Source organism: Triturus cristatus, chromosome 8 (assembly GCF_964204655.1).
Source record: "Triturus cristatus chromosome 8, aTriCri1.1, whole genome shotgun sequence".
Lineage (NCBI taxonomy): Eukaryota > Metazoa > Chordata > Amphibia > Caudata > Salamandridae > Triturus > Triturus cristatus.
In genome coordinates, this window is record NC_140591.1 from 1,090,936,206 (window position 1) to 1,090,961,171 (window position 24,966).

Genomic DNA, 24,966 nt, shown 5'->3' on the forward strand with positions numbered 1-24,966 from the left:
AACCTCACAATCTGGCCTCAGTAACCCCTGATTGACCCGTGACACTTGAAGAAGCTCCCACACACTGCGAAATAGTCTTCAGTCGTTTTAAATGCAACTGTGTTCTCGAACGGTCATCTTTGATGAAGCAGGACTGCGATGAGCTGAGGCAACACCATCAAGACTAGATGGAAGCAAAACCAACAGTAGCAAATTCTTTGGAACTCATTTATGAGGACTTCGGAGGCTCGTACAGCACTCATGTAATTTAAAATACAGTAGTGATACTGGGTCTCAGAGTTAAAAGAACTGGCTCCATCCCTGATAAGTTACTTTGCCTCGGAGTACGGTGATGTTAAACATTCTCTGGCAATATTCCTCACTTACACTAAAACCCTTCCAGAACGAGCATGGATCCACCAGTGAGTAGCCAGGCTTATTTGTATTTCCCCTTCTTCTCTTTCTCGTCTCCCATTTAATTTTTGTGATTGAATATTTGAAAGATGGCTACTACATCACAGTTGGATGTTTAATAGCTTAGTGCATTATAGTCATTGTAAGTATGGAAATAGTACCCCATTTCCTGACGTTGCTGCCACACAACTCCTGATGTGGGGTTCGTCCTATTTGGAGCTAATCAGAGCAGCGTAGTTGGTTTTTAAGCTGGTAAATATTCACACATCATAGTGCCTCAGTACCTTTTCGGATAGCAGATGTGTGTCAAGGCACCATCATGGCCAGTGCATTTCCACCAGCCGCATGGAAACCTGAAACCTAAATCCTTTAGTGTTGTCACACACCAGCAGGAATAGAGCTTTATCTTTTCCTTGACTTTATTAGAGATTATTCTTTTTCTAGTTCACATTGCATGGTACAATTGTATAGTTTACTCTTTTATGTTATACTACAGTTGGACTTTCAATAGCTTACCTCCACATGCATTTATGTTCATTGTAGTTAGTCTCCTGGTAATGAACTTCCTATCTCGGTTACTGCAGTTCCATCTTTTTTGGGTTTATCAAATCCTGTCTTCACCATTCGCATAATATCCAGAGCCAGGCTGTGAGACTTCTCCTTTCTGACCTTCTGCACCTTTCCTCCTACCCCCATTCATGCAGGCATCATCCTTCCACCATTTATATCGACTCCTAGTGGTGCCTAAGGCCATATCACCCTGAATGCACCCATCTGATCTCGGAAGCTAAGCAGGGTCGGGCCTAGTTAGTACTTAGCTGGGCGTCTCCCAGTGGCAGCCAGAATACAATTTAAACCAATGTCGCTAGTTCTCCGCTCCATCTACACTTGCCCCCGCATTTCTTATCAAATATTATCTCTATATACGCCAGAACACTGTTTGCTGAGCAATGCTACGTCCTTGAATCCTCAAAAACATTTTTGGTAGTCGTTCCTTTTCTTACATGGCATTTAAGGCTTGAAACTCCATTCCCCCTCCATGCCCTCCAACCTGGCTTGAAAATCAGATTAACCAACTCGTGTAGAAATCCAGAACCAGCTCAAAACATTCCTATTCAAGAAAGGTCCTGCTGAAGGATCATGCTGTGCTGAGGGTGCACAGACTGAACAGAGGACTATTGAGCAGCCATACTTGATGTTTCTTCCTGTACTTTTTTGGTTGTAATATCTTTTTAGTACCTATGTATTTGTGACACCTTTACCTTGAACCCCCTTGTCCTGTGGAACATGCACCCTGTATTCTCTCTAAGGCCTTTGCTACGTTTGGTATTTTTCTCATATGCCTCCTTTTTTTTGGAAAATGTATCACCCTGTTATACTATTACGCTCCTAGGGCCATATTACCTTTACTAACCTACCCACTCATTCACCCTCCCAATCAAACCTTTCTACTCTCATTTACCCACCGCTTTACGATGACTGATTGCTATGCCCTCATTGTGATTTGCCCATTCATACTACCAAATACCCACTTGCCCACAAACTCTCCTACCAAGCACTTGAGATTAATAAGAATCTAGAGCCTGTTGGCGTTTCCAAAACTTGTTCTATTTCTAAGCTCCGTAAATAACAGCAGTTGCTACTACTCAAGTTAACACTATCAATGTATTGATCGTGTAAGCATAAACAGCTCTATCTTCAGATGGCATTCCCTCATTTTCATGGGGGCGTGGCCCCCTGAAACGAGGGAATCCCTTTGCCTTGCGCCGTATTATAGACGTGGGCGCAGAGGCAACAAAGCTGTCAGGAGGCACACTGACAGTCGCCTCCTAAAAGGTGATGCACTTTCGGTTCACCCCCTGATGGCAGTCCTCTGGAGGGGAGAAAGTTGGTCCCATGAACCCCCCAAACATCCCCTTGCAGGCTGGTGCAGTCACTCGCTGCATCTGCCTGCAAGGGCATCTCTAATCTCTCTTAAAAGTGCAGGCAGGTTGCTGCCTGCACTGTGAAACCCAGAGCGGCTTCAAAGCAGCCGTTCCCTTTTTTATGTGAATGCACTGCCACCAGGGCAGCGCAAGTTTGCAGCTGCCCTGGGGGCTGTGCATTCATTTTAATATGGCACATTTTCCTTGTTTGCACCGGGTGCAACTTTAAAAAGATGTGTCTGGTGCCTACAAGGAAAATGAGTGGTTATATATAATACGGCTCTAGGAGCCATATTACACAAGTGCCCCGGGGTGCAACAAACATTTGCGCCCGCCTTCTGCTCTCCGGGGCACTCTGGTATTACAGAAAGGGCCACAGATGCGTATGCAGCCGCTTCTGTAATGCAAATAGACCTGACGCACATACAGTGCCAGCACTATCATTAGAGGGTGTTTACTTAATTGCATGGGGACGTGGTCCAATGCAAATGAGGGAATCACTTTGCCTCTGCGCCCGCGCCTTATCATTGACGGGGGCGCAGAGGCAAACATGCGTGTAGAAGGCGCACTGAAAGTGCGCCACAAAGAGGTTGCGCTCTTTCAGTGCGCCTTCTAAATACACCCCTCTAAAGGGATGAAAGAGGGTCCCATGGACCCCCCAGACATTCACTTGCAGGCGGGTGCAGTCACTCAGTGCACCCACCTTCAAGGGGATCTATAATCCCTTTTAAAAGTTCCGGTGAGTTTCTGCCTGCTCAGAGAAAAAATGGAACAGCTTTTAAACAGCTGCTCCGTATTTCTTTTGAATGCGCTGCCCTGGGGGCAGCCAGAGTTCACGGCTGCCCCGAGGGTAGCGCATTCTTCGTGATAGGGCGGACATTCCATGTTTTCTCCTAGCATCAAGGTGCGGAATGGCGCAAACATGAGAAGTGCTCCCTAGCTATAATACAGGCCCACTTGTCTACAGCAAACACTCACCTTGCTGGGCTCCAATATCTCTTAGTAAACGAAAGCTATAAAACAATATAGTAGAATGCCCGAACATTTTATTGCAAGATGCTTGCATCTGTCGAAAGCTTAAAGCCATGAAACGGGTCAGCAGCCTGATATCTGGTACATAAAACCAAAAATTGCTTGTACTATCTCTTTTTGCAAATCCCTGACTTAATTGTATTTTTCATAACAGAAAGTTCTTAAATACGATGTTTTGTTTCATTACGCCAGGTAGCGGGAGTGAAATTCAGTTTCTGTCTGAAGCACAAGATGATCCACAGAGACGGAAGCCTGATATCAGGAAAGCCAAGTTATTGCTCGGTTGGGAGCCTGTGGTATGTAATTGAGTTGCGAACAGTATTTCACTTTCCAATACCATTGTGAGTCATATGTATTGTTTTGTAATTTTACTGAATTTGAAAGTATGCCGACCTAGTAGGCGAGCATCAGCAGTGTGTGTGGACCAGGAGTGGGAGTCCAATACAATTTCTGGATTAATCAAGTCCTGAAAATGTGACACCCCACGCCAAATGCACTGGTGTAATCTTTAGCTAAACCGGTGTTTCTCTGTACAACATCAGAAGTAAGTTTAGGACTTTATATAGTGTGGCAGAGTTTTCAATTTGACTAGGATTTTAGTATCTTTCTTTCCTTTCTGAGAAAAACTCTTCACACTTTGGATGCAATCTAAATTCCCTCAAGAGTGAATGTGACTGCCATCTGGTTGATGTGTGAAGCTTCTTCTCTGCATCCCCGGAGAGTGTAGAGTTTCTGAGCAGGGAAATGGTGGGTATTGCTGGTTACCTCCACTGTCCAAGGGACCCAACCATTCCTCCAGGATATCCAACAGACTCCGAACAATTGACTCTGAGTAGTTAATGCTTACTCGAAGAGGAGATAGAAGGGATGAAACCTGTGCTGTGTGCACATTCTGAATGTAATGTTCAGTCGGAGCCAGATTTAGATTGAAACATTTTTTTCTAACCTAATAATCCTCCCCGAAACATCACAGCACTTAGTTGAAAGTAATACAGAATTTGACCTTAAAATCAGCAAACACACCTGTACCATGCTGGTAAACTTCACATCACCTAGTGGGTGTGCTGTGCATCTTTTATGGTTTTCTTTAGATGCAGGAACAGAAGGCATATGAAACAAGAAACTCCAAATGTAAAAATGTTCTTGAACAGTCTTGTTGTGTTTGGGTAAAACATATGGCCTCTACCAGAAAGGATTGGTTGGCCAGTCTAGGATAGCGAGGCATTTAAATACAGGAGTAGGAGAATAATCCAGGGAGTACAGTAGTGACATACATGCTGCGTGGTGTGATATCATGAACAATATTGAAATGGTGCAAAGTTATAAGCTTTAAGCGGTGGCGGGTCAAAAACCTAGTCGACACACTGTTAATGTAGCTATTGTGAAGAGGTGAAACATTATCTTATCGCATTAGTCATGTGACAGTTAATGTATAATATACTGAATGTGTAATCTATAGGAACTGGTTGTCGCCATGTTCATGCATGAAGGTGAGAAATACTAAATTCATAGAAGGCAAATCGATTTAAAGAGCATGGGCTTAAGTGAACTTCATAGGCTGTAATGACAATTAAAATCAAATGAATTATTATAAGGGAAGTTTCCCTAGGGTTATATAATACACATCTGTAAATGTGTATTAATTCCCCTTTAAAGGAGCCTGGTGGTCTAATGTAAGCATTCACATCCCAGTACTGGAAGGAACGCTCGAAACTAGAAGGCAATCTTCCATTTGTGAATAAGACGGTGAAGATCAGGACCTAACCTCTTGAAAGCTAGCTAGAATCTGGAACAATTGAGTGTAAAAGTGAATATTTGTACAAAGTTAAGACTGGGCAGGTGACCAGAGTAATTTTAATTATCTGATAGAGACATCTAGCCGCAGATTCCTTAACTTAAAATATCCCCAGGCGTCAGACTGGATCCGGAAAACTTTCCGCAGCAGCACCTCTGCACGCCGGGGGGCGGACACGCACGGCTCCGCCCTGATGTTGTCCACAGACGTGACGTCAGCAGAGCCATATAAGCCCCTTCCGGCGCGTTGATGTCAGTTTTCTTCTTTTCCACGTCCCAACGCGGACCCCGGAAAACCAGCGGTTCCTTGGCCTGTTTTTTGGGCCTTCTCGAAGCCTTCGGTGACACGAAACAGGGTGCGATGCCTTCGGGCTTTAAAGCCTGTGAGACTTGCACGCGGCAAATGTCTGTCACGGGTCCGCACGCCATATGTACATGGTGCCTGTGAGCAAAGTCCCTAAGGGAGCGCCGTATGAAGCTTCTGGCCACCCGGATGTCCGGTCCTGCACCTTCACGCTGCCGATCTCCCTCTGGGGATCCGGCACGCTCACTGGGTCATTCCCGTGGACGTCGTTCGGAGACCGGTAAGCACAAGCATAAGTCACGGAGGTCTTCCTCCCGTAAACGTGACACTGGGGCCCGCTGCTCTCGGTCTTTGCCAGGCACAGGCACCCAGCAGTCGTCTTCCCCCATACCCACCCTTCCCGGGTGTCGGAGCTCCAAGGACCCAAATGGAGGCCTATTCAAAGGCTCTCCGGTCTTTCTTTGGGTCACCCCCTCTCCCTGGTGCGCCTTCGGGTCCCACAGAGGAGGAAGGCACTCGTGTAGGGTCTTCGCCGGTGGAATCGTCCTCGGCGCCGGCTGCGTGCATCGACTTCAGTTCCGGAGTCGATACGACGTCGACAGGACACGGCCCGAAGGGGCATCCCAGTCGTCCGTCCAGCCCACCCTTCCAGTCGCCGTATAGCCCTGTGCAGCTTCCTGTGCTGATGTCTGCTGCGGCACCGAGTTCGACGCCCTGTCGACCTCTTTCCTCCCTGCAGGTGGAGGTCGGATCACCATCGGTCCACGCCCAGATCGAGTCCTCTCTGGAGGTTCTCGACGTCGATACGACACTGTCGCGGCGTCAGTCGATGCCAGTGCCGGCGCCTACGGCTCCTCTGTTATAGGAGGATGAGATCCCTCTGGGCTCATCGTGCCCAGGGTCGTTTCGGTGCCTCTTGGTACAGGTGACTAGCGTTCCATGGCCTTTGGATCAACCTCAGGCTCCTCTACCTTTACTATCTAGTGGACGAGTTAGCCTCCAACCGTCCCCGACCAATGGTTTGTTGTCACCCCCCAGAATGGCGACAGAGGTTAGTGCGGCTTTCGCGAGGGCTGCGGATATTCTTCGCTTGCACCCCTCTGCGCTTTCCCTGTCCTCTGATCCTTTACTGGATCTCCTCCACATGGAGACTGTGGACGTGGAGCCTTTGCTGCCCCTTGGTGGGTCTTTATTTGACATCCTGCTTGGTACCTGGGCACGCCCCTCCTCTGGTGACCCTGTTGATCGAGCCATTGCTCGCCAGCATCGCCCAGACTATCCTGTCTGCCTGTCCCTTCAACCTAGAGCTCAGGGTCTGGTTGTCCAGGCAGCTTTCGCATTGCAGCCTTCTTCCGCTCTACCGTTGCTACCTCCCACTAGGGAGTCTCGGTGGCTGGAGACATCTGGTCGCCACATTTTTGCCTCCGCCAGTGCTGGTATCCGTGCCTTGAACACGTCTTGCGTGTACGCGCATGCTTCCTTTGCCCTTTGGGACTTGGTTGAGCTCCTTCTTCCTTCTCTCCCAGAAGGACCGCGGGCTGTCTTGCATCTTCTTGATGGCCGGTGAATGGCACAATTTTTCCTTTTATCGGCCCTCCAATGCTACTGACTCTGTGGGCAGGGCAATGTCCCGGTCGGTTGCTTTGCGCTGCCATGCATGGCTGCGCGATAGTAGTTTTCCAGACAATGTTCGGGACGCTCTTCGGGATCTGCCATACAATGGCGTGGACCTTTTTGACTGTCGCGCTGATTCAGCGGTCTCCCGCCTCATGTCTGGTCTCCCGTGATTTTCTGGCCCTTGTGGCCTATCTTTTCTTGTGCATAGGCAGCGTTACCTTGTTTGTTTGGGCTCTGGTTTCATGACTTAATGCCCAGATGGTCTAGGCGGCTACTCCGCCGTGTTTGCCTTTATTCAGTACAGCTGGTCAGCTGGTCCTGCCTTCCTTTCAGTCCTCTGACTGTGAGTTTGTTTCAAGAGGAATCCCCCTTGCCAGGGTTAAGACTTACCCTATGTGGAGAATTTGCTGGCTATTGTGTAGCTGCCTTTCTATAAGGAAGGCTTAGTACGCTCCTGTGGAGTCTTCCTCACAGAGATTCTTCTGTGGATCAGTCTGTCCTCTCTTTCTGCGGTTATGTGACCCACAGGTTGGCGTCACTCTATTGCACTTTCAGTTAGGGTTTGGGTATACGGTTGTCCGTAGTACTTCGAAGCATCGGTAGAGGTTCCCTACCATGAGGCTTCTGCCTCGCCTGCCTTCCCCAAGGGCGTTTTTCAGCTTCGCTGTGCTACTCTTTGTCCATGTTGGCTGCTCTTCTTTTCGCCAGCCACTGTCCCTTGGGACCCCTTGTTCTGTTCCATTCCGGCACAGTTCTTCCGAGGCTGACGCCCTGCCATCATACAGCGTCTGGGCAGAGCCGCTGCACGGTACACTTCTTCAGTGTTTGCGCGTAGCGTGGGTGCACCCTGGTACGTTCGCCATTATGGGGTGCCTGCGTTCTTTTTTCCGCTTCTGTGGTGACTGGTTTTACCCTCCACTCTCCGGGCTAGGTAATGCTGTCTCGTACTTCAGCCCTGTCTGGACTTGTCTATAGGTGGTGGCGTCTTCACCCTGTACGTCTATGCTGTATACTGCCTTGTGCCCTCATTTTCTGGGCACTTCCCAAACAGGAGTTTTTCCTATTTCTCTTCTACTTTCCGAGCAGGTGTTTTCCACGCTTCTGCTTTGGGTTCCTGCTGTAACACTCTCAGGGGGAAGTGTTCTCTTCAGGATACTCACTTTCTTGGGTGGTCTTCTCTGTACCTCCCTGACCATTACGTTGGTCCTGACTGTTTCCACTTTCGTGCCCTGCTCTATCTCCTCATCTGTCTAGTGGGGGACATTGGCTCCTCCCGGACGGGTGGCTGATGTTACTTACGGTTCTGGACATTGTCCTGTCCAACTCTACTTCAATATAACTGTTGGCACTTATGGCGGTCCCTTGTCTTGTTTTATGTAACACATTCTTTTTAGATGTGTATCTTTCTAAATCTATATCTGCTCTGTGCTCTTCCCACAACAAGGTCGCGCAGGCAACGTTCCTTGCTGCGGTATCTGTGGTCTTCGCCCCGGTTTGCTCATGGGGCGAGCTCTTGTGTGTGTGTGTGTCCGGCTTGCCGGAGACTACTCTTTGCCGGTTGCCTTCCTGGTGATGCGTCCTTCACATCTGGGCTGCTCACGCTACCCTACAGGAGGATTTCCCTATTCATGGTGTGGTTCTGCCGTGCACACTGTATGCTTATGTGTACTCCTGTCTGGCACATGAATACCAGTCTTACTGTGGTCCTGTTCTCGGTGCTTCTGCTTGTTGTCATCCGCCCTCTTACATGTCTTGTGAAGGAGCGACTGCGTACTGGAGTATCTTGTGTTACTAGTAATGCCGGCACTATCAGGCCATGGGTCGGCATCCAGCCGATGCTGCCCCACGTATTTTAGCTGGTGCAGGTTCAACAGTGCTTTTTTTCCACTGTTGTGAATACTCGACCAGTATGCGTTGACTCGGTCATACCGTTTTGTCCTTTATCTGGGTCTTGCTTCCCGCCGACACATCGGTTCCTGCAGATCCATCGGAACCAAGGCTCAGTTCATCCTCTTTACGAAGCCATGAACTCCCTCCCGCACGGCATTTCTGGCTCTGTGCTTTCTTTCTCTCAACCCGGTATTCAAACGGGGGTTTTCGTGCTGTTCTTTGACGGCTTGTGGTGCCTTTGCCTCCTTTTGTTTTCCGCTCTTTTCAGAGCTTTGTGGTCTGGTGTTGGCTGCGCTGGCATTGCTGTCCCCACTGTGTTTCGTCACCTTGTTGACGGCTAAGTTCTGTCTGGAACTTAGTGGGGTTCAGTTGCAGACCCGCCTCCTCTGTGGCTCTATGGCTTTGGTATCTATTCGAAGTTAAGGAATCTACGGCTAGCTGTTTTTATCAGATGGAAGAGTTACTTACCTTCGGTAACGATGTATCTGGTAGAGACACAGTCTAGCCGCAGATTCCTTAACTCCCACCCATCCTTTCCGTTCTGCGAGGACATTTTCAGGTTGGGTTTTTCTGTTTTCGCCTCCCTCCGAGTGGCTTTGTCTTTCTGTGGGGTGACCTCTTTCACTTCACTTCACTCCTCAACGGGATGCTTCATTTTGTTTTGCTTGCTCTCCACCAATTCTCGTGATTGGGCGGTATGCTCATTTGTCATGTGTCCTTTTACATCCCTATGCCCTGGGTCGTCCAGTGTGGGGTCTACTCATGTTCTCCCTCCCTCCCCCCTCCCTTTTTCTCTCAAACGTCTGGGGTCTCTTACCTCCCCTGCAGTCCATTGGTTTGAAGTCTGTTGGCTCTGCCTCAGTCTTTAGGTCTCTTACAGGGGATACGACATCCCTTTCTGGTGACGACTTGTGGTGGATCGCCAATGATCATGTGTTCCGGACTTGTTGTCCTTCACAGTTATATATTGTGGTTGCAGACTTTCTGTCGTCTGCCATGATGTTTTTTCACATCTTCTTCTGCTTCCGGGGAGGGTTTAGCCTTCGCTTTTGCGGGGTTGCTTCTCAGAGCGGTGCTCTGCTCTTTCCCTTCGCTATTTTTCAGTATACAGTGTCTAGCACTGTCCTTTATGGTGCTGGTATTCATCATTCAATTTCTTTTCTTTTTTATCCTTTTCGCACACTGTTCCCATACTCTCACAGTTTTTAGTGGTAGCTCTGCGTTGTGGCACAGGAAAGTTTCTCAGACGAAAACTGACGTCAGCGCGCTGGGAGGGGTTTATATGGCTACGCTGATGTCACGTCCGTGGACGACGTCAGGGCGAGGTGCTGCTGCGGAAAGTTTTCCGGATCCAGTCTGACGCCTGGGGATATTCTAAGTTAAGGTGTGTCTCTACCAGATACATCGTTACCGAATTGAGATTAAATTATCACTTAAGTCCTGATAAAGTTCCCTATGTGAGAATTAACGACGTTGGTGACAGATTGATTCTCAACGCGGACCGCAGGCTTTCTTTGAAAACAGCCGCTCACGAAGATATGGCCTCGGCTCATGCAGGCGTCTCAGCGACTGTCACTATCTTGCAACAACGTTACTGGTGGCGCGGATTGTATAAATAAACTTGTGACTATGTCCTTACTTGTGACATTTGCCAGCAGATTAAACCTTCGACTGCTGCGCGCCCACCTCAAATACAGTTGTATATATCTAATAAACCACTTGGGTGTGTTTATTTAGATTATTGCGGTCCTTTCTCCTGTGATACTGCATATAAGTTTATCTTAGTTGCAGTGGATTCGTGCACACGTTTTCTATGGGTTTGGCCAGAAAGGAGTGCTGATGCTCGAACTGTCATCAGGGATTTGCGTGTCTTGTGGGAATTTTTGCATGTGGTACCCTTCATTCGGACCAGGGTCCGGCGTTCACCTATAAGGCGTACAAGGAAGCCAGGAGGTCTTTGAGAGTCCAAGTCAAATTTTCGTCTCCATACCAGCCGGAGGGCAATTCTGTTGTGGAACGAATGAACCGTGACTTAAAGCAATCCTTGACAGCTAGGGTTTTAGGTACTGGCAGAAACTGGTTGGCACATTTGTATAGCGTTCAACGTGCACTTAATAATCTATCTAGAAGGTCTCTGGGTGGGCGGACCCCATATGAAATGCTCTTTGGCATAAAAATGTTTGTCCCGGATCTTGATGGTCTAGACATGGCGGCGGCCGCACCCTTTGACGTAGATGATCATTCTGCTGTGTTACAGAATCTACAAGAGGCTCGAGATAGTCTTGCAAAGGAACACTAGCCCTCCACAACTGATGCTGCACTCCAGATTCCGGTAGTTGGCTGGCTACCTCGAGTCGGTGACCTAGTGCGTAAGAAGGTGGAGAACAAGGAGGAGTTCGGCCCCTCTTATCATGCACCTGTTTCAGTGCTTGGGTGCAGGGTACAAGAACAGTCATTTTACCTCCACTTCCTGGTCGCAAGGATAACCGGTACATCTCCATTGACAATGTCAAACTACAACGAGTGGCCGATTCTTCTTAGTATGACTCCTGCGGTCTCTTGTCCAGCGATGCAGAGAAATTCTGTTTCGGCTCCGGCAAATACGAACAGGCCTGACATTGCCATTGAGATGCATACAGTTACTAATCCTTTATTGACTCCACCGGCTGGTGGTCCCCATGAAGAAACTGAGTATACCTATCCCACAGATGTGTCGTTGCCTGGTGTGAAACAAGTGCAGTTGACCAGTAACGTTTTTCTTTTGACACTAACTCTAAAACATCAAGTGCCCCATCGAAAATTTCTATTTTTGCTGTTTGGTTTAAAAGACATTTTTTAATTAGCCCTTGGACTTACATTTGGCTGGTGCTCATATTTGGTTTTTTTGTTCATGTCGATTGCATTTGTGGTTGTCTTTTTTTCGTCTAGTAAATGGACATTATCTTACTGAAAGATCTGCAATCAGTTTTATTGATGGAACTTTGGCACCCCACTCCTCATCCCACATCATGAAGAGGGACCAGACTTTTGTTAACATTACTACCTGGCCTGTGCTAGATGGGATTGTGTGGGATGCTGTGAAATTTCAAATTCATGGCCCTACAGAGGTGATTAATGTCCCCAATGTACTTTGTGTTTCTATGGGGGATGTTGTGAAACAAAACATACGCTCTGATGATTGGGATGTCCAAGCCGTTGAGGCTCTTTTTTCTGATTTGAAATATTATGCTGCTTTAGATGCTGAAGATTTGTACTTAGACTCAGTGAATTATGTAGAGTTATTTTGTTACCAGCACTATGGCAATCATTTCCTGCATAAATCGAATACATTTAGAAATTTCGTTAATTTTACACAATGGGAACATTGCCCAGCTCCCATTGAAGGTAGTTCGAAAACTCTGTTAAAAAGATTTACATATTTTACAGATTTCAGTGAATCCAATTCTGAAGCCTTTTATTTCAAAGTGTCTGCTAAATCCGCTTCCAAAGTTAGGCTTACACACACTAAATTATTGTATTCAAAATCCTTTATAGATGAATTAGCTATAGGGGGCTATGAGCTGTGGAAGGATACCGTTGATCTTAAATCAGTTTGGGGTTCTAAAGGCTGGCAAGTGCAGGGCACCGAAGCTTTGCATCGTGCATGCCTTATCCCGAACCACATCTTGTTTTTGAATTCCACTATTTTTCAAACCACTTGTTTTGGATTGGCTACTTCTAAAAAAAAAAAAAAAAAGAATGCCCTGACCATTCCTAATCTGGGTGTTTATCCTACCTGGGACAATCACACGGATATGTCCCTTGATGAATTGCATTCACTAATTACTAATACATATTTCAATATTTCCAACTTAGATCCCCAAGGATGGTTATTATGGCAAAAAACTTCAGATTCATGCCAACATCGTTTTCTGGGTCTGAGATCAGGCTATACACAGGTTAGGGTGGACCCCCGGTTTGAAATCTCCCATTCTGTTACTACCAATTCGGTAGGCAAATTATGTCAAAACTGGCTTAAACATTCCACCTTAGCGTCAGTTAAACTTAATTTGTCCCAATTGACTGACGATGTTGATTTGAATGATTTTGTTAAAGGCCCTGTGGGAGGCAGGTCCAAAAGATGGGTATATACTGTTCGAGGCATGTGGGCTGCTGAATTCATATCTGTGCATAGATCGCCGCCTAGTGTTGGGTCCGGATGTTTGCACGTTGTTGTCCTGGAAGAGTCTTCGACGTATCCTGAGATAGGTGACTCCTCCCCTGGACCATAGTGCGCATGGGCATCCTCTCCATCCTCAGATTGTTTTTTTCCGCCATTGGGTTCGGATGTGCTTATCTTGACTCAAGTTAGGAAAAACTTTTTTCAAGGCCAAAAGGCCTTTAGTTCGCGTCGGTACTGTTCCCGTTCGGTATCGACAGTTACTTGTTAGTTTACTGACTACAACAACAACTTTTTCGCATCGTATCCGACCATCGACCCTACATCGACGATGGAATCGAAGACACCTTTCAAGCGGTGTCCTGTTTGCAATGCGAAATATCCCCATGTCGACGTCCACCCGGTGTGCAACAAATGCCTTTCACCGGATCACGACGAATCCACATGTATGGCCTGTGCCCGATTCCGATCCAAAAAGACACTCCGGAATCGACGAGCAGCGAGACTTGAAGCGCAGCAAGCGGCACCGGCCCCGACCAACATCTTCAGCGCCGAGGACGAAGATGTAAAAGGCGTGGAGAACCTACCCTCCAGCCCCGCTTCCGAACACGATTCCGGATCGGAAGACGTCGAAGAACAACTCTTTCACAGGGAAGAAGCCGACACCGAGGTAGGAGACTACGATGAGGCCTTAGCGGCCGAAGAAAGTAGCTCCGGTGACGAGCAAGGCCTACCCGTATAGACGGAGGATATCCCAGTGCGTCAGTCAATGGCTCCGGTCGAGGGATCGCCTTCGGGCCTTACCCAAGACCTATCCCGCAGTTCTTCGGCCCCGCCATCTGGCCCGGCCTCGGACATTCAGCGACAGCCATTAGTGCCCAAAACGACTGGTTTCCCTTCCTCGAAACCGAAACCAAAAGTCGTATCGGTTCCCCAGAAACCGAAAGTGAAACTACCACTGGTCGGATCGAAGCCCACTACACCTTCGACGCCAGCCAAACCCGTCGGCACCGACCGCACCAAACGGGACTTCAGTGCCGAACTCGCAGCAGCCGACGTCGACACACGGAAAAAGGCCATTGGTACCGACAAGCCGCCTCGGCCCCCGGCACCGAAACAATCGGCTCCGGCCACAAAGGTCAAAATGGCCGCTGCGTCGCACATCGCTTCGAGAGCAGCACCGAAGGCCCAATCATCGACGTCGTCGACAACTACTACCTCTCCTCGACTCGATGACCCCGTGGCCCCGAAGAAGTCCACGCCTGCCTCTGCAGAACCGCTCGGCGCCAAAGAACCATCGGCGTTACAGGTTCGACAAGTTGCAGCGTCCTTGCAACGCATCAAAGAAAAGGCAGCCCTCCAAGAAACGTCGGGCTCCGAGCCGAAAAAAGGTCAAAAAGCTTCTCAAGCAATACCAAACATCACTTTTGGTCTGCCACTACCCACGGCACCCAAACTGTTTGAAATCAGGACACGTGTCACCCACACTAGGATCACACCTGCCGAACGCTCTCCTACAGAGACGTCACCGTCCCACACCATCGATGCCGACACCGGAAGACTTATGCTCCACAAGCGGAGAATATCTTCCGAGCAGCCTTTGGACTCCTACCGGATCCCGCTAAAGAAAAAGCTGCCAGCGGATTCGGAACCAGTTCTTTACGAACGCCTCCATTCCTCTTACCTGGATCCACAGCCCCTCTCTCCGACACCCTCCGATACCGATGCTTTGGAGGACTACATGGGTGACGATGTCCCCTACCCCGGAGAGATGGACCCTGAAGGCCAACAGGACCCTGACCAGGCTTGGGATGACCCTGTAGACCCGGGTGCGCCTATGGATACACAGGACACGCAGCTCTATGGCGCGAAAACGTCTCCCACAGAGGACACTCCGCATTCAACGCCCTCATTGAACGTGCTGCGGCCAATCATGGGGTGCAACTCCACTCTGACACAATAGAGGACGATTTTCTAATGGATACTTTCGCATCCTCAGAAAGGAATATCAAAACTCTACCCATGCTGAAAGGTGTCCTTAAACCAGCAAAGGACATTTTCAAAGAACCCACTAGGGCAAGAGTAATAAACCCCAGGATCGACAAAAAATATAGGTCGGCGCCTGGGGATCCTACGTACATTAGAAGCCAGTTGCCTCTAGATTCCATCGTAGTCGCTAATGCTCGCAAAAGGGCGCACTCACAGACTACTGGCGAAGCTCCTCCCCCGGACAAAGAGTCCAAGGTGCTAGAGACCTCCGGCAAACGGGTTGCAGCCCAGGCAGCTAATATATGGCGTATTGCCAATACCCAGGCGCTCCTAGCTCGCTACGATCGCGCCCACTATGACACATTAGAAACACTACTACAACATCTCCCTGACCAATACAAAGAGGGAGCAGAGATCCTCATCAGGGAGGGACAACTCCTCACAAACGCATCCATCAAGTGTGCACTGGATGCCGCAGATACAGCTGCTAGAGCGATAAATACCAGCGTCATGTTACGACGACACGCCTGGTTCCGAATCTCCGGATTCAAACCAGAGGTTCAAAATAATATCCTCAATCAGCCGGTCAACCCCGACTACTTGTTCGGGCCAGAGGTCGACACCACCCTAGAGAAAATAAAAAAGGACACAGACACTGCAAAGTCCATGGGGGCTCTCCAAACACAGTCCTTTCGGAGTGGCACCTTTCGTCGCCCCGGAAATAGAGGAGCAGGTAGAGGACAGGGGTCACAGCAAACCTTCAACAAAGGCAACACACAAAGTACCTACGATAAAAACACCCGGGGTGGATATCATGGCTCCAGCACAAAGGGTAGAGGACGCGGATACGGCAATACCAGGTCCTCCCCCAAGAACAAACAGTGACACCCTCTCCCTTCCTCCCGACCACATAACACCTGTCGGGGGAAGGCTACAAAGGTTCCTGTCCACGTGGAACTCCATCACCACGGACAGGTGGGTCAAAGATATTGTCAAACACGGTTACTGCCTAGAATTAACCTCCACTCCACCCACCATACCACCAAAACACCGTCCTATGTCCTCAGAGCACTTAGCGCTATTACAGCAGGAAGTGCTAAGTATGCTGGAAAAGGGTGCAATAGAGGTCGTGCCCGTCCACGAGCAAGGTACAGGGGTGTACTCCCTGTACTTCTTAATACCAAAAAAGGACGGGTCACTCAGACCTATACTAGACCTGAGACCCCTCAACCGCTACATTCTCTCAGAGCATTTCCACATGCTCACCCTACAACAAGTCCTCCCGCTGCTCAAACAGGGAGACTTCCTGGCCACGCTAGACCTCAAAGATGCGTATTTCCACATACCCATACACCCCTCACACAGAGAATATCTCAGGTTCACTATTCAAGGGCAGCACTACCAATTCAAGGTTCTTCCCTTCGGCGTGACAACAGCACCCAGAGTTTTCACAAAGTGCCTAGCTACTGTGGCTGCACATCTACGGAGACAACAAATTCACGTCTACCCTTACCTGGACGACTGGCTTGTTCAGGCAAAGTCAGCCCAGCAATGTGCCAGCCACATGTCCCGCACCATTCACCTTCTACACAGCCTGGGGTTCTCACTAAATTACCCGAAATCACATCTCCAACCCGCACACGTACAACAGTACCTGGGTGCGACCATAGACACTCTGGCAGCCACAGCTCAGCCAAATTTAGTGAGGATCAACAGCATGCAACTGCTGCTTTCCAAGTTCAAACCCCAACACTCCCTTCCCGCGCGAGTGTTCATGCAGCTGATAGGCATGATGGCCTCCTGCATTTTCATAGTCCCACACGCGAGACTACATATGCGCCCGCTTCAGGAGTGCTTGGCACGTCAATGGAATCAGGCTCACGGGCAACTAAAAGACCTAGTGTTGGTGAGCGGTCGGGCATACAACTCTCTGCATTGGTGGAATCCACAAAACCTTTGCAAGGGCCGACCGTTCCAAGAGCCTGTTCCACAAATAATACTGACAGCGGACGCGTCTCTCCAGGGATGGGGAGCTCATGTACTCAATTACACAGTGCAGGGACTATGGACAATACAGCAAAAGAAGATGCACATCAACCTTCTAGAACTGATGGCAATCTTCCTGGCAATGAAAGCATTCAAAGTACACTTGTGCAACAAAGTCGTGTTGATCCGGACGGACAACATGACTGCCATGTACTACATACAGAAGCGGGGAGGAACACACTCTCCACAGTTGTCTCATCTGGCTCAGAGCATGTGGAAGTGGGCCATTCAGAGGAACATCTTCCTCATGGCGGAACACCTCCCCGGCAAGGACAACCAGATGGCGGATCTGCTCAGCAGACACAGCCACCAGATGCACGAGTGGGAGCTACATCCGTCAGTACTCCAACCGTACTTCCAACAGTGGGGTCATCCAGAGATAGACCTATTCGCCACAAGCGAAAACGCAAAATGCCAAAGCTTTGCCGCCAGGTTCCCACATCCGCAGTCGCAGGGCAATGCGATATGGATGAACTGGTCCGGCAGATTTGCGTACGCTTTTCCCCCAGCACCATTGATACCGCTGGTGGCACGCAAACTCAGACAACACTCACTGACACTCGTCCTGGTTGCTCCAACATGGGCACGCCAACCATGGTACACCACCTTTCTCGAACTTTCCGTGGTGCCGCATCAAAGGCTGCGGATCAAACCCGCTCATTTGACGCAGAACCATGGAGAGATTCAGCACCCAGATCCGCAACAGCTGAACCTGGCAATCTGGCTCCTGAAGTCCTAGAGTTTGGCTACCTAAACCTGCCACCTGACTGTATGGACATCATTAAGGAAGCTAGAAGACCCACTACCAGAGCTTGCTATGCAGCCAAATGGAAAAGGTTCGTCATTTATTGCAATAATAATGACATTAACCCGCTAGACGCATCCATCCAAAACATAATTTGTTACCTCTTACACCTATACCGATGCAATCTGGCATACACCTCAATACGTGTCCATTTGACCGCAATATCAGCCTATCTCCAGAACAGGCAGCACCTCTCTCTATTCAGAGTGCCTGCCATCAAAGCATTCTTGGAAGGACTCAAACGAGTAATTCCTCCAAGCCACCCACCAGCTCCAATGTGGAACCTCAACTTGGTCCTCACACGCCTGATGGGTCCACCCTTTGAACCTCTACACTCATGCGAGATTCAATTCCTCACCTGGAAAGTAGCTTTCCTAGTAGCAATCACTTCTTTGAGGAGAGTTAGTGAACTCCAGGCACTAACCGTTCAAGAGCCATTTATACAGGTTCACGCCAACAGGGTCGTACTACGTACCAACCCCAAATTCATGCCCAAGGTGATATCGCAGTTCCACATGAATCAAACCATTGAACTGCCTGTTTTCTTTCAAAACCCACAAACTGTCGCAGAAAGAGCACTCCATACACTGGATGTAAAGAGAGCCCTCATGTACTATATAGACAGGAATAAAGTCTTTAGGAAAACAAAACAACTTTTCGTTGCCTTTGCCCCACACCACAAAGGTAACGCCATCTCCAAAGCAGGAATAGCCAGATGGATCGTTAAATGTATTCAAATTTGCTATCAAAAAGCTAAACGCACATTGACGATTCCCCCACGAGCCCACTCAACACGTAAGTTAGGGGCCTCCATGGCTTTCCTGGGAAACATTCCTTTGCATGATATATGTAGAGCAGCCACCTGGTCCACTACACATACATTTACCAAACACTATTGTGTAGATGTGCAATCAAAACAGCAGGCAGCTGTAGGACAGTCTGTTCTCAAAACTCTGTTTCAGACCGCTGCAGCTGGCACTGGTAGCCGCCGCTAATGGGAGGTACTGCTATGTATTCTATGCACAGATATGAATTCAGCAGCTCACATGCCTCGAACTGAATATGCTACTTACCAGTATGCATCTGTTCTTGGCATGTAGGGCTGCTGACATTCATATCGCCCACCCTCCTCCCCGGCGCCTGTAGCAGCTGCAGCTCTCAGAATTACTGTATACATGGTCATCACTTTCTGTATCTACTCCATCACTGCCACAATTTCGAAAAACAATCTGAGGATGGAGAGGATGCCCATGCGCACTATGGTCCAGGGGAGGAGTCACCTATCTCAGGATACTTCGAAGACTCTTCCAGGACAACAACGTGTAAACATCCGGACCCAACACTAGGCGGCGATCTATGCACAGATATGAATGTCAGCAGCCCTACATGCCAAGAACAGATGCATACTGGTAAGTAGCATATTCAATTTGCAACAAACTTTGGAATTTATCTCAAATTGATGCTGCTTCTAGATTGAGGGCTACTGATCAAGCTAATTTGTAAAAAGTGCTTGCTGTCATTGATAATAGCATTAATACTCTTTCTTTCAGAATTTACACTTTAGATAATATTGTTTCATCTGTTGTGGATATTGTACAGGATGACGTGTCTGTTTTATACCATGGTCAAAATCAATTGCGTTCTATAATGCAGTTTGCATGGACTTTACAAACATTGAAGGCTGGGAAAGTTCCCTGGGACTACATGAATACATCATCTTTATTTTTGCCGTTTAATCTGACTGATAAACAACAGTTCATGTCCATGAAAGATGCTACATATTAGCTTTTGCGTATTGAAAAGTTGGAACCTTTACCTTTTTCTGTGGCCGAATCAAACTCTGCTGTGTGGCTTATTCATGGGTTAATCACACTGCTTTTTCCCTTGTTTAAGTTCTGTTCATGTATGAAACACTATGCCTTAGGCAGATATGAACCAATAGGTAGCGCCTTTCTCCATGAAGTTTGGTCACTCCCATTCACATACAGGTGCCTGAGAGAGGGTAAAGAGGTTTATTTAAAAGGAGAGGAGTGCACTTCTACACCTGCTCACTCATTAGTTTGCAAGAATATACAATTGCATGGCGCGTGCAACGTTCACGCATGGAATTTGGCTTGCATTTTAAAGGGAAAGCCTGTGCCAGCTATTACACCAACTTTCACATTACTAGCTAACAGTAGTTATTTGGTTTTAAATAATGAAGCGTGTTACGGGATGCTAGCAGGGATTTGTATATTGTAACTGTCTCCCAATGTGTAGTTTGTTGTAAAAATGTGCTTTTCCCGCCCCCACATGGGAGACTCGACATATCCATCTGGCCTTCCATACCAACCTTGAAAGCAGAGTTCAACAAGATGAGCAGAATAAGGGCTCTATTGTCCCAAAAAGAAGTCGCCCTAACTGCCTCTCGTGAAACATTTGTCTAACACCCGCACCGAGGTGCATGCGCTTTTAAATACTGATCGCCCACTTCATTTTGGTGCTTTGATTCATACTATATTCAATGCCTTGTCAACAACCGGCTTGGCGCATTTTTTCAAAGTTGTGGGCTCCGGCCTTGTGACCTCGTTCCAAACTATTTTTGGTGTGATACTGGCATTTTTTCATTCTATTTTTTCCAGCATCTTCAGCGAGCTTCCATTAATCCTCGCCTTGGCTGCTGGTGTGCTGCTGTCGGTTTGTTTGTTTTGCAATGCCTGCACAATCTGTGTCACACGACAGCCTGCCCCGGCTGCTCCAACTTCGCAACCGGATGCTATCTCTGGCCACTTTGAGTGTAGCCTATGGATTGTCCTTCCGGTTCTCATACTTTATTTGCGTGCAACCTGTTTTCCATTGCCTAGATTGTTCATTTGGGTGGGCTCTGGATTTGTGCCTCTTAAACATGGTGTCTCCTGCCCCAGATTATGATCGACTAATGAGTCCCTTAGTGGCTCATGAGTTGGACTGTTCTGGTATCGGGATTATGGCCTGTGTGGCTGCGCATGGAATCCTAGGAAATTGGGATATATGTGCAGTAGCCCATGACTTCCTGGCACAAAGTTATCTCGAAGAACACACAAGTTGTCCTCTGATGGTGCTAGAGGATCAGACTATCGAAAAACATGTATGTTCATTTACTTTATTAGATTGGATTGCTGAATCCTTTACTGATAACTATAATGACTTCCTCTTAGAGGCTGTTGCAACATACTGTGCCTATACGTTGATGGACTAAATTGGAAATCGTCCATCTTCAACACGTATTGGCTCACATTTTTTACTTTTATTTTTTTGCTTCAGAATGGACAGTATACGGGCCATGCTTGATTTTTTTTAAATATTTTTTTTAAATGTTTCACCTCACACTTTCAAACTTTTCACTACCAATTATCCGGTTTGGCAAAATATGAACTTGGTTCTGTCTCTCTCGAACTTGAACTCTGCGTTCCTACATTGCTTACCTATTTTTTTCGTGGTCCGATCAAGGGAGGTTGTAGTGAAGACAGGGTTCTGCCTGCACACATTGCTATGTTAGCATAAGCGTTTTAGGAGTTAAACACCATCTGGCCTCTTTGCCGCTTTTGCACACGACACTACAGGTAACTGTTATTGTAAGTAAAACTGTTTGCTTGCTTTTTCTTCACATGAGACTGGTCTGTTTTTCACATCCCTAGACTTACACCGCGACCTTGATTGGCCCACGCTCTAGACACAACAAGCACACAGCTGCAAATATCTGAAACTCAGGTGCCTTTAATATTGCATTGCATGCATGATACTGACACTTGGAGAAAACCTTTCCACCTACAGAGAGCGTTGCTGATCCTGTGCTGTGATTCAGCTAAGCAGATCTTGGAGGTATGGGGTTCCCCATTCAAACCTAGAGACCTTCTATTATTATAAGACTAGCTTCTAGCCAGGGGAGGGTGGTACACAAGGCGATATAAGACCTGTTTCCACTATCATTATATTATGATTTCTCCCTTTGTGTTTTATGGAATTGTAACAATTCTGATTGTTTTATTTCTAATCATTTGCCTGCTTATGTTAGCCAAAATACTGCATCTTAGAGCACGTAGTTAAAATAAAAATGTTAGACTTTTCCGTGTCTGATTACTCACGTTGTGGACTGATATGAGAATAAAAACGAAAGAGTGTTCTTCATTCCCACCATTCCTGAGAGTAACCTAAGTCGCTTGTTCTGGGTTGTCTAATCATTGGTAGCTCCGCTGTAGTACGGAGAACAAATGAGACACTGATGCTAGTCGGATAGGGGTTCTGGGTACTGAGGTGAGTTTTTTTTTGGTACACCACAATTCACTGAGGTCCTGGTTTCCTGCGCATAGTTCTGTGCATGAGCAGAATCCCTGCAACACTCGAACATTGCTGGTAATCTTTTTCATTTAGTAGGGGTTCGCAGTAGACCTTCATCAGATCACCAGTTGTGGCTGGGAACTGGAATTTCCTTCTAGGATCCTACCATGTCTTCACTCCACAACATCTCAAAGTCCTGAAGACTAAAGGGATGGCCACATTCTTCTTGCCCTTCTCAGCATATCAGTCCTGTCTGTGCACTCTGTCATTTCCGTGACCCCCCAACAAAACCCCTGCCTACTTCCGAAATGCCAGTGTCCAACATGTTTGTACATGAAGGGTAAGTGCTCAGTCGTGACTGTGAGTCACCATGTATTTGTGTAGCCCCAAGTTTGTGTTGCCATTAAGAGATCTGTACATCTGCTGGCATCAGTCTTCAATTTGTTTCCTTGCATTTCCTTGTGTTGTGCCTTCCTTCTCCCCCTCCCTGCCCAGCACATTGTAGCCAGGCAGTCTAGTTTAGGTCACAAAGTTTTATATGGAGCAGGGAAGGTGATATTTATTTTCATCCCCGTAAGTTGAGCAGATTTGAGGCGTGACTGCCTGTGGGGCTGCAAGGAGGAACACAAGAGACCAAGCCATGACCACTGCTGCCCTCTGAAACAAAAATATGCCATGTGCCCAACCCATGTCTAGAACAGGAAGATGAGCAATGTGAATTCCAGTGAGGGTTCAACCAAACACTCCAGGCCAGGATTTTTCCTGTGCTAGCTGGAGCTCCTTACAACACAGTAGAGAACTCTGGTAGTGTTGTTGGAAGATGTTTTGGCTTGGATGGATGTAGATTCCACTCTCCATCCTGACGTCTTTGGGATATCTGGGCAAGAGTCCCAGAAAAAGCACCAGGTAAGTTGTCACATCGACAAATGCGACCTCCGGTATTGCCACCATATTGTGCCGCAGTAAGATACATGTCAAACAAAATTTTAAAGTACTTTTGAAAACTGTTTGCAAGTAAAGGGAAAAGTTACTGATCTAGTTAGGTGTGAAGAACTCACTGGGCTGGTAAATCTGGGAGAGATTAAATGCTTATGTGCGATTTTTCCAGTGAAATCAAGAAACCGATTTTTAGACGAATGAAATTCATAATATAAAAATTACATCAACTAGATGCTACTAGTAATAAACTTGTAAGGGTAGTATCCCCAACTGGAATAAATATCATAACCGCCAGTTGTGCTTTAGGAATGGGGTTTTAAACTAAAAGCTTATTCAAAGTTCCAGTTAGAGCATAGGGCTAGACGTATGTGTATCAAGGTAGTTTGGCTGACGCCTCTTGGATAACATATCCTTTGTGTTGAGAAGTGCTTATTTATCCACCCACAGAAGTAATTAATAGAGAGACGACAGAGTTGTAGCAACGGAGTAGTTTATTCACAGTCCTTACTCCACGAGTGCATCTTATCAATGCCCAACAACTGATTCCAACGTTTTCCTCACCAACCCTCCATTCTTGAATCAATACAACCCCGCGTGATCTCCACGAGCACAAACAACACGCTCGTGAAGGTCACGCTACACTAACAATGCAATTCATACATATACAACACATCTTCCCCCTTTTTTTTTTTTTTTTTTTTAGCACATAACATAGTCCTTGAATCTCCCTGGGTAATGATGTTCACGTTTCCCCCTTGATTCACCACCCCATTTTGAACAATGGGGTTGCTGTTCATTGTGATCTTCAATTGAACTTGGACTCACCTCAACACTTTTTTCTAAATGAGCAATCCCTTTAAATAATGAAATCCTGTTCAAATTCCAAACACTTCCTCCCTCAACACGTACAGCATTACTTAACACTTCTATTACCCTCTTAGGATCCGACCAGCACTGTGAACCTTTGGGAACACATTCCTTCCTCTTCACCCGAACAAGATCACCAACACTAATCCTTACTTTGCTACAAGTGCCTCTTTTCTTGTCCATTATAGATTTCATTTTCCCCTTCTGCTCACTAACTCTTTGCTTAACAACATCATAATCAACTGCATTAAATTCCTTATCACTCCAATTTTTCTTTAACCACCATGGTACCAAACTAGTACTTGGTTTACGTCCCCTCAACAACTCAAAAGGACTGACAAGAGTTACTGAATTTGGTGACGTCCTATAAGATAAAAGCATAGACTGTAATGCGTTGCTCCAATTCAACCCCCCTTTAAGGGACAACTGTATAGCTTCCTTCACGACACGATTGAATCGTTCCACCTGACCATTTGCCTCTGGATGGAAAACAGCAATTCTTCTGTGTTTTACATTACATTTCTGTAAAAATGCCTCCATCTCTTTACTAATAAATTGTGGTCCATTATCTGTGACTATTTCCTGCGGAATTCCTTCCCTACAAAATGTCTCATCTAAGAATTCAATGACACTTTGTGAAGTAACTTCCTTAACCATCTTAACTTCTGGCCACTTAGAAAAATAATCAATGAGTACAATACCAAAACATTTATCCTTTGGCAACACTTGAAAAGGCCCAATGATATCAATACCCAATTTCCTCCACGGACCACTGGGATAAGGAACAGGATGAGACTCTACCCGTAACGGTACAGCAGATTTATCACTGCTAGCACAAATACTACATTTACTCACATATTGCTCAATTGCAGAGTCTATTCCAGGCCACCAAAATGCTTCCCTAACCCTT

At 47.1% G+C, this 24,966-nt stretch overlaps 1 protein-coding gene across 1 annotated transcript in view; it reads left to right on the forward strand.

Moving 5' to 3' along the window:
- UXS1 (UDP-glucuronate decarboxylase 1) overlaps positions 1-24,966 on the forward strand; it is a 224,990-nt gene that overhangs the window by 194,582 nt on the left and 5,442 nt on the right. The window contains exon 14 of the mRNA XM_085622619.1: positions 3,543-3,646. Within this exon, the coding sequence (XP_085478745.1) occupies positions 3,543-3,646 (104 nt within the window). The remainder of the gene's footprint in view (positions 1-3,542; positions 3,647-24,966) is intronic.